The following is a 17,219-nucleotide window of genomic DNA, read 5'->3' as shown; positions in this document are numbered from 1 at the left end:
GATAGCGGAAGCTATCGACTACCTCTAGTTTTTCACCCTGGAATGAGATAGAAGTTGTTTCCTGTTTGTTTGCAGTCTTTATTGCACCTGAACATCTGCCACAAACAAAAACTAACTTGCTAGTTAACCTGCCTTTGATGTTGCTGCACCTCTTATGTGTCCATAGCTTGCACCGGGTACATCTTATAGAGTTACTACCTACTCCTTTTCTACATACTGAGCAGGGCCATCTACCTGAAGGGGTTTGTGTTTTATCTACCTTCCTACTTATTAGGATTTTGGTTTTAGCTAGGTTGACTCTAAGGCCCTTCAATTCTAGACCTTGCTTCCACACCTGAAACTTCTCCTCTAAGAAGAAATATAATAATTACTTTACCTTATAATAGTCAATTTCATCTTGATCTTTTGCAACATACAAAGGCAACCCTGCAAGAGCCTTTTCTAAATCCTTGGCCATAATTTTGACACCTTGAGCAGCCATTAATTCTTTATGGTGCTGATACTGAGCCTGAAAAATATTTTATTTAAAGTATTAAAAACATAAAATCAAATTACATAGATGGAAATTTCTAACACATCTAAGCTAATAAATGTAGCCTAAACTTTGTAAGGACTGTGACTTATTAAGTCCTGTATGTTAGGATATAGGGGTAACTGGGAGAAGTTAATATAACTGTTTCATTTAAATTGTTGCTTGTTAGTAGACAATGGAACACAGAGGCAAAAAAGAAGTACTAACAAAAAAACTTCTGTGAAAGACCAAGGCAAAGAGGCTGAAAGATAAAAATCATTGTATATTATTCAGATAAGAAAAATAGATGTTTTTCCAGTAATGAGTATGATTAATGGCAACAGAGATGTCAGGTCATGCACAATATCGTAGAGTGGGACATGAGAAATTAGCAGGGTCGGAGAAGTAAACTGTAGTAAAGACAAACTACACAGTGCAAATTCCATGGATGTGGCTAATAGTTGCAAGGTATTCAGTCTCCTGCCTCTATCCATTCCTGACATCCACTGTTTTAGATTATTAGAGGAATTAAGTATACTGAGGGAGATCATTCAAGTTAACAGTATCGTTGGGTGATAACCAAAATGGTATTAAGTCCAGCTGTGTTGTAAGTTCTTAAAGACTAAACAATTTATCACTGTGAATGGCAGAAACTAAAAAACACTCTTACCTTGACTCGTAACTCCTTCATAGGTTCTGGTGTCAATAAGCCTCTGATTTGTGTCATAATGGGTCCCTCAGTACCAGCTACAACAATTGTATCCCCTTCTTTTAATTTGCCATTAACAAGAATAACATCAATAGTGGTTCCCATGCCTGGTAAAGCTTTCACCTATGAAAACCAACAAAAATCACTTCAGTATTTTCTTCCAATTATTTAAAAAATTTAATTGCAATCTCTTCAGTCACCAAATTAAACTCCAATTATCTATCTCATATAGCAAATTCTATTATTATTATATAACTTAAGTATTACATCTGATGTAACCATTTATAAAACAAATGGACAAAAACTAAAGTAAATAAACATAATTTAAACATGAGCAATGAAAATAGATGAATTGCAATAAACTATAATTTGTTCAATGTACACATAAATAAAGGAGATTGCAAATCACTATTAGCGACAAGTAAAAAATCTGCATTAAAATATTCAGTAGTGCTTAGCTTGAGGGTATAGTTGTAAATGAGATGAAATTTAACAAATATTGTTATATATATAAGCTGGAAGTAGGAACATGATACAGTGTACTCAAGCCAAAACAAAAAGCACACAAAAGAAATCTGGCAGATATTCATTAAATGTATCAGTTGTAAGCAACAAATGCATCGATGAAATGAACTACTTAGATTTCTCACAAGACAGATGAGTAGAAGGCCTCCGCATAATTTTTTGACCTGCTAACAATAGTAGTTGAATTGCTCTAAAATTATACCAAACCATCTTAAAAATGGAAAGACACACTCAATAATGTACTCAGACATACTGTCTGAAAATAAGAGAGGATGATCATGGCTAAAACACTTTGAACAGGGCTAAACTGGGGTAAAACAACAAGTTATTGATTGAAATGTTTTGAGACAGTAGTTGTAGTTAGAGTAAGAAAAAAAAAAAGTCCTGAGAATATTACTTAAATTCTTAACCAGCTTGATTTTTCTTTTCCTCATTCAATTTTAATGATTATAAAATGTCAATAGTTAAATCTATAGTTGTTTGCATTCCATCTCTGAATTTCTGTGTTTTTAGTAATGGTTTGTAGGATTATTTTATTTAAAGTTGGTAGGATTAATTTATCTTTCATTTAAGAGAGCAGGATGTTATTTGGGGAAGATTTAGCTGCTATTTTAGACAGGTAGATAAACTTTTTTTCATTTAGCAATAGTGAAAATCATTGGGTATGTTGTTATTTTCTTTTTATCGCACCACATGAGAGGCTACCCATTGTAGAACTGAGGAATCTGCTACACTTGCTCTCTGCTGTAACTTCCAAAATCCATGTCTCCTTTATCAAGTAAGTTAATAAAACAAATACATACATCACATATGTGTTGAAATGATGGTGTAATGTCTTGATTAGAAGTGGGATTTATATCTGTTATTGTATGTCACCTTTTGTTAAATACCACAACTGACTAGCAATATTGAAAGATGAGGAACTGAGTGTTTAAGAGTTTTTCTTGAGTGCACAACCTCTTTTTTTAACAAGAAATAATATAGTACCTCTGGGCTATTAGACATATTAAGTGCAAAGTGCAAAGGAATTCAGAGAAAATACAGTTTATTCACTCATTTTACATCAGTTTTTCCATGCTTGTACGTGTTAAATATGTTATTTAACAGCTAGATCTCCTTCCTAACACCAACTCTTATCTATTTTCAAGTAAGAGATCACTTATTCCAACATGGCTTCAAAGGCACAAAAATGCCCAAACGACATGTTAACAGGACAAACTGACAACACCACCAGCCACTGCACTTTCAGACAAGTGATTACAGATGTAAACAAACACACTTGTCCATATATGTATATTCACATATCTACACATGATATTCTTCCAGTTTGTTTACCAAATCTATTCATAAGGGTTTAGTCAGTCTGGGGCTATAGTTGAAAGCTCTTTCCCAAGGTGCCCCATAGTGAGACTGAACATGGGTCAGACAGAATTCAGTAAGACAGATTTTCTATGGCTAGAAGCCCTTACCAGTTTCCAAACAAGATAATATTCCTCCAAGATGAGAGATTTTCATGGAAGATTTTAAATAAACCTTGCTTGTATAATGATAATGCTGGCTTACAACTATCATATGATGTCAAGACAAGTAAGCAACAAACACTCACACAACAGGCTTCGCAGAATTTTTGTCTCCCAAATCCACTCACAAAGCTTTAGTTGGCTCAGGGCTACTTTAGAAGACACTTGCCCAAGGTGCAACTGCAATGGGACTAACCCTGAAACTACATGGTTAAGAAGAAGAAGGTTTTATACCATAGCCATGCCTGTACCTACAAAGTACCAAAACATTTTAACTCTAGTTTATTCTAGTCATTTACATATGAAGACAATATTGAAAGATTTTAAACCTTCCAACCTACCATCCTATTAACAGTATGCCTGCTGGAAATGCATTTACATTGGGAGCCTGTTTTGCCTCAAACTACACCCAATTAAACACTTCCCAAACTCTACTTCCCTATTTGCAAAAATGTTTCCAATAACTCCAGTCCAACAAGGTGACTAGTTGTCATGTCAAACCTCAAAACAGTTTTCCACCCTGCCAAACTCCACCCCTCTACAGGAATCGGACAATCTTTAGAGACACATTACTGTATGTCCTATTCCTCCAAACAGAATAACCACCTTGACTCTGATATCTTCAACATACAGCTTTCACATGCAACACCTCAAAAGTGGTGAAAGCATCATCATTCCTCAATTTCTCTTCCATCTCAGTGACCACCCAATATGACTTCAATAGATTTGATTCCATGTTCCTGAGAACATTGGAAAAAGCAATGTTGTTCCCTTGACAACAGAGAAGCCTTGTAAAAGAATCTTAGTTACTTGCCTATGGACAACATCCAACTCTTATTCCTTATGTTATTGTGATGTGTGCAAACAAGGCCTTCTCTAACTCATACTTATCAAGTCTGGTTTTCTGTAAAATCTGGCTGTGACTCTTAGTCTTCCTTCTGTATACTAAAAACTACTTGATGTTACCTACAACACACACTACTATGTTTGAGCAGATGACACTTCCTTTCTCCTTATCTACACACCAAGCATCATGCACAAACAGCTTAAACATTTCACACTAGATTCACAGTACTTCTACAGGTTTACTGCTCACTTTGTGAACATCTATTAATGGAAAATAACAAATTTGTTTTGTTTTTTAAACAAACAATAGCAATAATCACCACATATTATCAAGGAAACAAACCACTCTAACCATGAACATCAAGGCCCAATTTGCTAATAAATAGTGCTTCTCATAGTCTCATGGCAACCACACATGTAACATTGTAAAAACTACATCACAAATGATAATATTCCAAATACTTTAGACTTGATCAGTTGCTAACCTTTTGCATGGTGGAGCACAAAGAGCTGAGTATAACAATTAAATGAAATTTGTTCTGTATCAGATCAACCCTGATCAAGTAGAAATAGAGGTGCTGTTTGTAAGTTAGTATCACTTAAGACTTTTTATGTGGAAGACGAAATTTTTAGTTGAATATTTTCAAAGAGACTTTAAAGAGAAAGAAATTATTAATGTAATTGTTTGAGGACATTAATAGTAAATATGTACATCTGATGTTAATTTCCTTAATAACTAAGAAAATTAAAAAGTGTAAATTTTGCTGAGCTGGTGGATGAAATGAGTGACAAGAAGTTTGAATCTAGTCAAAATACAATTTTATAAGGAACCAGATTTGTAACAGAGAAAACAACATTCTTATACACTGAGCAAAATCTCAAAACATCATTAGTAGATGCTGATGGGAACTGTTTATTTTCATTTGCAGAAATGTTGCAATTTTGTGTTGCTTCACTCTTGACACTGGAACAGTGGAGTGAGATATTAATGATTAGAGTTGATGTTCTTTTGCTACCAGTGACTGACATAAAATTGAATAAGGTTTCACTGACTAAGTTCACTTTTATTTTCATCAATTCCTCTTTATAGCAACCAATTCTGAAATAAATGGGTTTCTGAAGTGAAACTGAACAACTTGTAATCTACAATACAAGATAGCTTATGAAAATAATACTTACTTCCATAACGGTTGCATGTAATTCTTCACTATAGGAGATCCGTTTTGCCAATAGGCTCTGAGTTAGCTCACATATTGTTGCTATCAAATTACCCATTCCATCACCAGTGTGAGCTGAAGTTGGTACAACATTTATATATTCACGAACATTTGTATTTTCATAAAAGAGAGCAGCATTAAGGCCCTATAAAAAGATTTGAAGAAATGTAAGTAAATGGAAATATTACAATCTTTTCAAAATAGCCAATCCATATTATTACATTTCACAAACTAGCTTACTCTTAACAGACAATACTACAATATTGTAAGAATTATTTTTCCAAATCAACTAACAATAAAAGTATCTAGTTTCTAACATAAAAAAAAATAATAATAGCCATATATAAGAGATTGTCATAATATTTATGTCCTTTCATATTAGAGCAATCAAAATACTATTAAAAATTCAAATACATCTTTAAAATGAGCTACCAAACCAGAAATACATCTTAACTTTCAATTCAAAGTACAGTTTTCAAAAAATATTAATTTTATTAAACCAACCCAAGCATTTATTTCTCAACTACATTTTATATCAAACTAGCAGAGATACCTGGCATTGCTCTGGATTAAAATGGTATAGTTTGTGTGTGTGTGTGTGTGTGTATATATATATATATATATATATATATATATATATATATACTAGTTATGTTGAAACAGGTGACACAGGAAAGTGCAGCATTGACAATAAAACATTTGTGGAGTAAATTTTAAAGCTTTGCATAAACGACAATTTGAGTTTAGCACACCAATTTGGACAGAATTATCATTTTTACAAGAATGGGATGTATCATATCTGAAAGCAGCTCTCAGTGTTGTGAAGAACGAATTTGTACATGATCTGTTTCTGAGAGCTTTTCTATTGGACCTCTGTGTAATCTGGCATGCTAAATGTTGTTTTAATGATTCAGCATTAAGTGTTGCAGCATGCCTTTGCTGATCTTGAGGAAAGTCTCATCTCCCTTCTGTCTTGGGACTCCATCAGACGTGTTGCAGTATGCTTTTGTTGATGTTGAGAAAGTCTGCTTGACGTGTCTGGAGATCTTTGGGAAGTGTCATGTCCCTTCTGTATTGAGACTCCATCTGATGTGCTGCAGCATGCCTTTGCTGATCTTGAGAAAGTCTCATGTCTCTTATCTCCTGAGACTCTACGCCTTGATTTTCTGCACTCCTCCTTGCTTTACAGGTGTTTCTAGAGGGAGGTTTTTTCTTTGATGGCATATTCTTTCAATATTTTAAACAAAAAAATTATGAACATAGAATGCAGTGTAAATTAACCAAATACAAGCAAATTGTAAATACCTTACAACTGCTGTGATAATTATAAACTATTAACTGAATGGTAGATGTATATTTTTATATACCTTGAACCTGCCACATAATAGTTTTTTATCAAGAGTTTCACCTCTAGCCATTCTCATCACATATGTACAGGTGTAGATATATGTGTATTTAATAACGTACATAGCGGACACACATACATATAGAAAATATGACGATACACACACATACAGTCACATACATATAGTAATACACACGTCAGTCATCATATATGTATATGTAGATGTGAGTGTGTGTTGAATAATGTACCTAATGCAGAAATGCACACACACTCATATATATACAAAATGTGATGTTGTTGGTGAACATGGAAACACGTACACACTGATAGACACATGTACACTCAAACACATACACACTCATATACAAAATGTGACATTGTCATTGTAGTCGTGGTATAAAATATCCTGTACTACATTTGACTATAGAAAGATTATCTCTATAAAATATTATATTGTTTTAATGGAAATGAAAGAAAAATTATGTTGACACTCATGGAATGTGATACTATTACCTTGTAAAATTTGATTTGGTGGAACCGTTTGAGAATGCATTGGGAACAGACAGAGAGACAAAAAATTTTTTATATATAGATTAAGTACATGTATTAAATGTTAATTTAAGGGTTAATATGTAACTGTAAATACCTTGCAACTGCTGCGATAATTATTAACTGGTAATTGAACGGTTGATGTGTAAAATAAGATGATCTTAGTATTATCACATTAGAATTAAAAGTGAAACAATATTATATCACATTACAATACAGATCTTATTTTATTACTATTGACAGACTGAGACCTGACTAGTGTCTGAGATCTTTGGAAATATGCAGTGCGTGAGAAGACCCAACAAGCCGAATGAGACCATAACCTGTGGCCTTTGCCAGGGGTGTAGCCAGCCCACTTATGCATACCTTTCCTTCATTGGACACTAAACTGCGTGCGAAGACCAGTTGAGGCAAGTGAAATTGAAATCAAATCAAATTTGCAAATTCGATGACTGACACCCGTGCCAGTGGAGCGCTAAGACCACCACCTGAGCGTGATCGCTGCCAGAGCAGCTGACTGGCTTCCATGCTGGTGACACATAAAAAGCACCATTCCAGCGTGATCGTTACCAGTGCCACTGGACTGGCTGCTGTGCAGGTGGCACAAAACACCACTTGAGTGTGGCCGTTGCCAGTACCGCCTGACTGGCTCCGGTGCCGGTGGCACGTAAAAGTACCTGCTACACTCTTGGAGTGGTTGGTGTTAGGAAGGGCATCCAGCTGTAGAATCTCTGCCAGATCAGATCGGAGCCTGGTGCAGCCATCTGGTTCGCCAGTCCTCAGTTAAATTGTCCAACCCATGCTAGCATGGAAAGCGTACGCTAAACGATGATGATGAATACTAAGCCAATCTAAAAGATTGCTCCAGGCCCGCATTAGGCAAGAAGTTGAAAGTTTTTGGCCCATGATACTCCATGGACCCTAAGTAATGCATGTGTAAAATTTGAATGAAATCGGTTGGGTAGTTCTCGAGTTTTAGGGATTCACATATACAGACATTCTTGGTGTTATATACACAGATAATCTCCATAATAATGCACTTTTGTCTTTTGAAGATAGTATACTAATTAGTAGCTGCCAGAAACAGCAAGCATTATCCCATTAATACCAAACTGCACACACAAAATTTGAATAATGAATTGCTATGTCTAAAACCCAATATATTTTTCAAGACATTTTAAAGATACCAACAAATGTTCACTTAAATTTCAATGTCTCACTAGCATCATATATTATTTAGCTTCCAGTGAGCCTAGTCAAATTAGCAAATTAGTTTTAATTCTTGGTTAGAGGTACTTAAACTGCATCTAATATCATTCTGCATTTTAATGTAGCTTGGCTGAAGAATCACATACCATTGAAAAAATTGGACACATAATTATATTTAAATACTCTACGCTACACTTAATCAGAAGTTGTAAGCTTAATGAAGAGCTTCCACAAAATTTACTTCATTAAGCCTAACGTCAGCTAATCAGAGGCAAAATACAATCAAGAAAAATTATATGAAGGCACACTGAGCAATAACAACCAAAGTCTGGCAGTACATTTGCATCTTTCATAGTAAGAAAAAAAAACAAAAACAAATGAAGCTAACATTTATTTTCTTATATTCAACTTTACGATGAAAGTAAACAAACAAAGCTTGTTCTTTTTTAGAAGCGTTGAGATGTATTGTAAGAACAGAAATAAATTTATTTCTCAAACGCGTGATAATGCTATAAATAGCATTCTTACAATACATCTCAACGCTTCTAAAAAAGAACAAACTTTGTTTACTTTCATCGTAAAGTTGAATTTAACGTTAGCGTCTTATGAAGCTAAATTTATAAGTTCTAAAATTGCAGAAGAATTCGTTGCTGGGCAGTTTAGTTTAATGGTAAAACACTTGACGCGTAATCACAGAGATGTGAGTTCGAGTCTCATGGCTGGCCAGTAACGTATTTTTCTGCAATATATGGATAATTTATCCTGATCACGCTATTTATAGCATTATCACGCGTTTGAGAAATATATTTTCTTATAATATTCATTAGTATATACAGTTTACTTGACAACTTATTTTATCACTTATATTCCCAACAAATTTGTTGAAATGTTACACAACCAAGTAGACTAAAGCAGAGTCAAATGTATCTTGCTTAAGGTCCCAATGCAATAATAGTGGAAGCATTTGAATTGATAATCTTTGCAACTATCATTAAGCACCTAAAAATCTTACACTATGAATTAGGAAATAAATCACAAACCAACCTGTTCTGAAATTTGAAGAATACTTTCTTTACTTCGTTCCTCAAATTCTACTTTAGTGTTAGTATTTTGTTTTTTGATTGTAACAGAAACATCAGTTTGTGGTGATGTCTTCCACTGAAATAATCTGTCAATCTGAGGGAGTAAAGAAAAATATTGCTGGTCAACAGTATATTGAAATAAAATTTTTTGTAATGTAAACTAATGTTAGCATTGATTAATTGGTAATCCACTGTGCTTTGATTAGTAAGATAATTTAATTTAAAGCAGAGATGTTTTACAAATCAAAGATCAAAAATTGAGGTAAGCTGCAAATGAATTTTAAACAACAGATACAAATACAATGTAATACAGAACATTGACAGTGTTAAATATGATATTAAACAAGTGTAGTGATATTTCAGTACTCAAAATTTGTATGCATGGCATCCTCAGTAGTACTGTTGTCACATAAAAAGCACCCAGCCATAGAAACCATGTCAAAGCAGATGTTGTAAGATAGCACAGCCCTCTGACCATCAGATCCTATCAAACCATCCAACCCATGCCAATATGGAAGACAGACATTAAAAGATTAAGATATATTCATAAGTAAACACATACACACACACAAAAAAAATCAGTGTTGTTTCAAGTTTTCAGATAATATACATCCTAGTGAAAAATATTAGCTTGCCCAGGAACAGGTACAAGTTGGCAACAAGAGTATCCTTCTATAGAAAATTTGCCTCAACAAGTCATTTCATCCATGGGAACATGAAAAAAACTAAGCATTAAAATAATGATGATAGCAATATATACAGTAAGTTAAAAGTAGAGAAATTAATAATGCAATGACAATACTATTAAAACTAACAGTGGAACATATTTATTGATAGTATATTTTTACAATCTTACCTTGTTTAATGCAATAACAAAAGGGGTTTTTCTGGCTTTAAGCAGGTTTATGGACTCAATTGTTTGTGGTTCAAGACCATGCATAATATCTACTACAAGAATTGCTATATCACACAATGAAGAGCCTCGAGACCGAAGATTGCTGAAGAATAAAATAAAACAAATTTTTCATCTGATGTGAAAAACAAATTTAATTGCTTGAACTAATCTAAGACATATATATTTGCACTTTATCATTTTATATGGCTATAATTCATTTTAAGTAAGATATGCTAATAACATTGGCTATTTAATTTACAGTCAATTGCCTGTCATCCATCACTATGTCATGAACACAATCAATGTTTTCCTTAATGGTAGCAGTTGCAGGACACCAAAACCTTGGGTCATCTTCAAGACTCTCCCTTCCCCTACTAAATTCAGCTGTCCATTTCTGCATTGTTGATAAAGCTGGAGTGTCATACCTTAATGTAGCAACCATGTCAACATGAATGTCCTTGGGGGCTAAACTCTTTTTCTGCAGGTATTTGGTAACGCCATGATGTCAAATTTTGTTTATTTCCAATAAAAGGGTTGGCTGAAAAGTTCATAGGCTGACCAAGATACTCCCATGGAATGTGACCGAATGAGGTTTATTTTACAAAATGGTCCCCCTTGCAGTCCACATACTTACATCTGTGTTGCAGTGCTTGGATCCCATTGGTGAAAAAGCTTTTATCCTATTGGCCAAAAAAATCAACAGCAAATATATCATCTCTGCAATACTAATTTTCAACCAAGTGTTTAAATTTTCAAGCTATAGCATTTTCATTGTTAGTGAGTAAATTGAAATTAAAACTTCAAATATATTACTAAATTATAAGAGTAAAATTTTGTTTGGAGTAAACTAAATGAAAACAATTGTTAGGTTATTTAAGATTTATATGAAGGGTTTTGCATGAATGAAATCTTACATTTTACAAAATAGTAAAGATAGATCAAAATAATAGAATTGCTCTCTTTAACTTATAAAGTACTTCATTTGATTGTTCTTTACTTTTTTCATTTCATCTTAATTCACATTACACATTAGACAGAATATTCCAACTTAATCTTTAACTATTGCAATATTTTACTTCCATTACTAATTGATATGAGAATAGAATAGGAAAGAACATTTTCCTCACTCATTATTAACAATATTAAAAACACTCTTATATCTTTTCAGCTTCTATAAATTTTCAGTAATTGTGTTTGCACATTCCACTCAAGAAATCATGCACTCATTTAGAGTATATTATGTAGACGTTTTATTATCAATTAGCTTACCAAAATGAAACACCCAAAATTATAGTAGACTGCATGCTGCCAAAGTGCTCAAAACAGTCCAATATAATTTATGTTACTATGTCAATAATAATGTGATTTCATTTGTACACTTCTCTAGACATCAAAAACTGTCATGAAACTCACTGGACAAAGTGTAAAGTCTTTGCAATGAAATTTAACATATGCCAAAACCTTGGGTCGTCTTCAAGACTCTCCCTTCCCCTCCAAATTAGGCTGTCCACTTCTGCACTGTTGATAAAGCTGGAGTGTCGTACCCTAGGAAGATAGTTTTTGTATGTGGCAGATGCTCAGGAGCAATAAACATTGAAAATGTGCAGAGAACAACTTCAACTTCTGCCACATTCCAGGGAGAAAAACTAGAAGTAGTTGAAAGCTTCCGTTACCTAGGTGACCAAGTTAGTAGTGGGGGTCGGTGCTCTGAAAGTGTAGCTGCTAGAATAAGAATAGCCTGGGCAAAGTTCAGACAACTCCTACCTCTGCTGGTGACAAAGGCCTCTCACTCAGAGTAAAAGGTAGACTGCATGACGCATGTGTACGAACAGCCATGCTACATGGCAGTGAAACATGGGCCGTGACTGCTGAGAACAGGCGTAAGCTTGCAAGAAACGAAGCCAGTATGCTCTGCTGGATGTGTAATGTCAGTGTGTATACTCGACAGAGTATAAGTACCTTGAGAGAAAACTTAAACATAAGAAGCATCAGATGTGTTGTGCAAGAGACGACTGCGTTAGTATGGTCATGTGGTACGAGTGGATGAGGATAACTGTGTGAAAAAGTGTCACACCTGAGCGGTTGAGGGAAACTGTGGAAGAGGTAAACCCAGGGAGACCTGGGATGAGGTGGTGAAGCATGACCTTCGAACATTCGGCCTCACTGAGGCAATGACTAGTGACCGAGACATTTGGAAAATATGCTGTGCTTGAGAAAACCCGGCAAGCCAAGTGGGACCATAACCTGTGGCCTATGCCAGTGGTGTAACCAGCCCACTTAGGCGTACCTGTCTTTCTTTCATTGGACACTAAACTCTGCTTGTGAAGACCTGTTGAGGCAAGTGAAATCGAAATCAAATTCAATGACAGCACCGCATGACTGGCATCCGTGTTAGTGGAGCACTAAGAGCACCCTCCGAGCGTGATCGTTGCCAAGGCCGCTGACTGGCCCCGTGCCGGTGGCATGTAAAAAGCACCATTCGAGTGTGATCGTTACCAACATTGCCTTACTGGCACTTGTGCCAGTGGTATGTGGAAAACAACATCCGAGCAAGGGCGTTGCCAGTGCCGCTGGACTGGCTTCTGTGCAGGTGACATATAAAAACACCATTTGAGTGTGGCCATTGTCAGTACCGCCTGACTGGCCCTCATGCAGGTGGCATGTAAAAGCACCTACTACACTCTCAGAGTGGTTGGCATTAGGAAGGGCATCCAGCTGTAGAAACTCTGCCAGATCAGATTGGAGCCTGGTGCAGCCATCTGGCTCAGCAGTCCCCAGTGAAACCGTCCAACCCATGCCAGCATGGAAAGCAGACATTAAACGATGATGATGATGCCAACATGAATGTCCCTGGGGAAATAAATCCTTTGTCTGAGGGTACTTGATAACACCAAGATGTCAAATTTTGTTTATTTCCAAGAGAAGTCACTACTAGTTACTTGCGAAATCTTCTTTGAACAGTCAGATGTCAGTTTACCTGGAATGAAACAATGTAGTTATTAATAAGGAGAGCTGAAATTAATGCATGCAAGATTTCTCAGTTCTTGCATCACTCCTCCATAGTCAACCTATGAATTTTCCAACCCACCCTTGTAAATATAAGTTAAATTTCATTGATGATGTTGCAGGAACTATTAACAAATGTCATATTGAATGTGTTGATTGTTATTACAAAACCAGAAGTGTCTTGTAAAACAATTAACAAATTTTGTCTATTCTTCCAAGTTAGCCAATTTGATATTCTTCTTATTATAATTCAGTTGGCTTGACTAGCAAATAGTTATTTCATAATTTGGGTGTCTGATGATAGGAACTGCTATAAAAGTATTCACTCTGACTGAAGATCCCACCCATGCAAGTATGGAAATATGGATGACAAGTGCCTTTATAAAAAAAAATTATCTCGGTCTTATTAATATGTATAAACTGATATGCATGCATAAAAGCTTAGATTGCCTCCAACTTCTACAACATTGAGCCTAATTCTTCAGCATTTCTAGTTCTTTTATTATTTTTTGAATCTCTAAACCAAAAAATACTGATCTATATTTTCCTCCATTACTAGAGATTTTGACATATTACCACCTAGTGCCAAAAGGAACAGTTGTTTCACTCTTATATGCAACTATCACAGGACCATTAGAATTTTAGCAGACACCATTCAAGATAATGGTTTAGTTGTCAACTGAATATTAACTTAACATTATAGTGCAGAAGGCTATAATACGAGATCTAATTGCAAGAAATTGATATCAAATGAGTTAAATACAGATTTAATGAAAATGAAAGTGATATACAGTGTGTTCAGGAATTTGCTGACTATTTATGTCTCCATTTTTTAGGAAAGTTTGATACATTGATGAACAGTCAATAGCATTGGAAAGCATAAAGATTAAAATTGTAATGGAAAAAAAGTTAGCTGACATCAAGGACTAGAAGCCATCTGAATATTGGAAAAGAGTTACCTGTTTCAAGATGATTCATGCTGGGTATCAAAATGCTGAGATTCTGACTGCTGCCAATGCTCTGGGAATACTTTAGAGGTTGTAAGATGTGACATGGACATCATAAAAACCAAGTTCTCCCAAACAGTGATAGTCTTTAAGTATGTCTCCAGTGAAGGCGACGTCATGCTGCCCCACATCTTTGAGCAGAGCCTCAGGCTCAGTCAAGATGGCTATGTAAAGCTACTGGAGACTTTGGTCAAACCCTGGGTGGAGACAATTGCTGTTGAAAGGCCATGTGTGTGGCAGCAGGATTCAGCACCTCGCCATACCTCCACAAAGAGTCAAGTGGTGGTTGGAGAATTTCTATGATTTCACCAGCCTCAATCTCTGGCCTTCTAATTCCCCCGATAGTAGACCCATGGATTACTGTGTGGGGCACATTTGAGAGACACCAACCACTTTGTGTGCAGCACCAAGGCTGAGCTGATGGCCAAGATCAAGGATGTGTTTGAAGGTCTTCTTCAGGACACAGTGAGGATTGCATGTGCAAGGTTCCGAACCTCTCTTGGGGTCATGGTTGAAGCTGAGGGTGGCTACTTTGAGCTAACTATTATCTCTCAGCAATAATTTAGCTGATAATTTTTGATTTTTTAAAATAATACTTTTATTTTTGTATGAAATATTGTTTTCTTTTCCTTTTATGCATACTGTCAAATTTAGCCCAAACAACATTATAGTCTACTTTTAGTCAAGATAGTAAAATTGCCTAGGATTTTCTCAAATCAAATTTGATAAATTTAGTTTTATTCTTTGTTTTAAACTTAAATGTAATATCATTAGCATTATGGCAGTTAAATATAAATCTATATTTCAACTTACCTAAATGATTCATGACCAGGTGTATCTATAATCAACAAACCTGGTAACTTTAAAGGCGGTTTCTGAAATTCAGTAATAAAAGAGAAATTCATAGAGTAATAAAATAAATTTCAACTGAGCAGTAATTATCATAGAAATATTTAAATCAATTCCTAAGGAAACAGAATTTTGGAATTTTCAGAAATACTTCTGCAAAGTAAGTAATGAATGCCATAATGATATAATTTTTTAAACACAAATATTTTGAAATTACCATTTAATGTATTACCTTAGCTCACTAATTCCAAATGCTACATTTTTTAGAATCAAGCAACATTAAAAAAAAAAAATGGGTACAAGGCTTTTATAGGCAATATGTTGCAACTCTGAAGATGGCAGGCATTAATGCAACAAAGCATTTTCAAACCTTACTGATATTCACTGATCAGTTTCTGCCAAGGATTGACTTAGTGAATACAGCTCAACATATCAGTAGGTCAACAAGCTCACAGACTTCTTAATGAAGAATTTACTTGCTCTCAACGAAAAGCAGACAGTGGCAGTTAAATACAAAGGGTCTTTTCAGGTTCAGAGCATACATTATGGTCATATTGTAGCATAGTTCAATCTTTCTTTTAATTTAAGTTGGCAAAAGTAGTATTTGTATTATGAATTACTTTATGTAACAAACTTTGTCAGAAAATTTGTCTTCATACTTTATGAATTTGACTTGAGTCTATTTGGATTACTTGTGTATTGGATGTTAGCCAGTTTCTCTCAAAACATTGTTGGCTTCGACAAGGGAGCTTGCCACAATAATGAAGAAGAAAAAAAATCAAACTTAGTTAACAATACTTCTCAGTGAATTCAAGTTAGCAGTTACTGCTCAGGGACTCAGAACAGAAGAACTAACAAAACAAAAGGGAAATTTCTTCAGCAGTTAGGCAATAGGACAAAGCTTTTGGTTCATCAAACTAGAGATTAAAATAACTATTATTAGTAAATTATTATAACCAACAAGCATTTTAAAAAACTTGGAACTGACATGCTTAAAACCAAGTTAGTCCGTACTGAGTAAGCCTATGATCAAATATATTCTTGTATGTACAAAATATACTAAATTTTTCAATTATAAAATTTATACAATATTCGCATACTTATTTGCGACATAGGTTATGTTTCCACTATGACTTAAAACGGTTAGACTTGAACAGAAAATGATTTGGTAATTGCCATTTGAATAGAAATATTGTTTTCACTATAAAACACATATTGCTAGGTTTGTACCACCCCTTCAGACCCAACTACACTCTAGCTGAAAAATATGAAATGCCTCATAAGTAATATAAACGTCTTAAATTCAGTGGCGTTAATGAAGATGTTACGTGTTAATTTAACGTATTAAACTTATCTTTATTAATGTATATTGAACTGTACCTAGATATATACTTGTGATCTGCCCGTGGACCTTTTTCTTTGGAAATTTTTGCCCACCACACTAAAATGTTTTCCTACCCCTGGTCTAAACCATTTAGCATTCAGATTACTTTGTAAAATGTAATACTTATTCACATTGTCTTCAATTAACCCTTCCAATACTAACCCAGATGAAAAATCCAGTTGAGTGAACCCATTAATAATTAAATGTGAATTTCAGCACAAATCTCAGTACATTTGTGAAAACACATGATTTCACTTTGTAAATAGGTGAGTGACAGTATCCAACATTGTTTGACAGGATATCTTAGCTCTGCGAATTTTGGGAGAATTTTTCTACATTTTTTTTTCTGTGGCGATTTTTTTTCAACTTTTAAAATGGATAACAGTTTCATGCTATCAAGCAGTGATTCTGAATTTGAGGGCCTTTCAACAGAAAATATGGAGAAATTGAGCAAATGTATGTGTGAACTACAATAGCATGTGTACAAAAATAAATCTGATATTTCTGTATTTGAAACTGAAAGCAGCAATTCTGGAGTAAGAAATTAAAAATTATTTTATTCTTT

The 17,219-nt window shown here is 34.7% G+C and overlaps 1 protein-coding gene across 1 annotated transcript in view; it reads right to left on the bottom strand.

Annotated features, from left to right (window-relative positions):
• LOC106871994 (eukaryotic translation initiation factor 5B) overlaps window positions 1-17,219 on the bottom strand; it is a 123,670-nt gene that overhangs the window by 25,644 nt on the left and 80,807 nt on the right. The window contains exons 14-19 of the mRNA XM_052970563.1: window positions 15,235-15,296; window positions 10,370-10,511; window positions 9,476-9,607; window positions 5,291-5,473; window positions 1,182-1,343; window positions 377-508 (exon numbers count right to left, since the gene is read on the bottom strand). Coding sequence (XP_052826523.1) covers window positions 377-508; window positions 1,182-1,343; window positions 5,291-5,473; window positions 9,476-9,607; window positions 10,370-10,511; window positions 15,235-15,296 — 813 coding nt within the window. The remainder of the gene's footprint in view (window positions 1-376; window positions 509-1,181; window positions 1,344-5,290; window positions 5,474-9,475; window positions 9,608-10,369; window positions 10,512-15,234; window positions 15,297-17,219) is intronic.

Source organism: Octopus bimaculoides, chromosome 9 (genome assembly GCF_001194135.2).
Source record: "Octopus bimaculoides isolate UCB-OBI-ISO-001 chromosome 9, ASM119413v2, whole genome shotgun sequence".
Classification (NCBI taxonomy): Eukaryota; Metazoa; Mollusca; class Cephalopoda; order Octopoda; family Octopodidae; genus Octopus; species Octopus bimaculoides.
The sequence above is the reverse complement of the archived record's forward strand: the minus strand, read 5'-3'. Positions and strand labels throughout refer to the sequence as shown.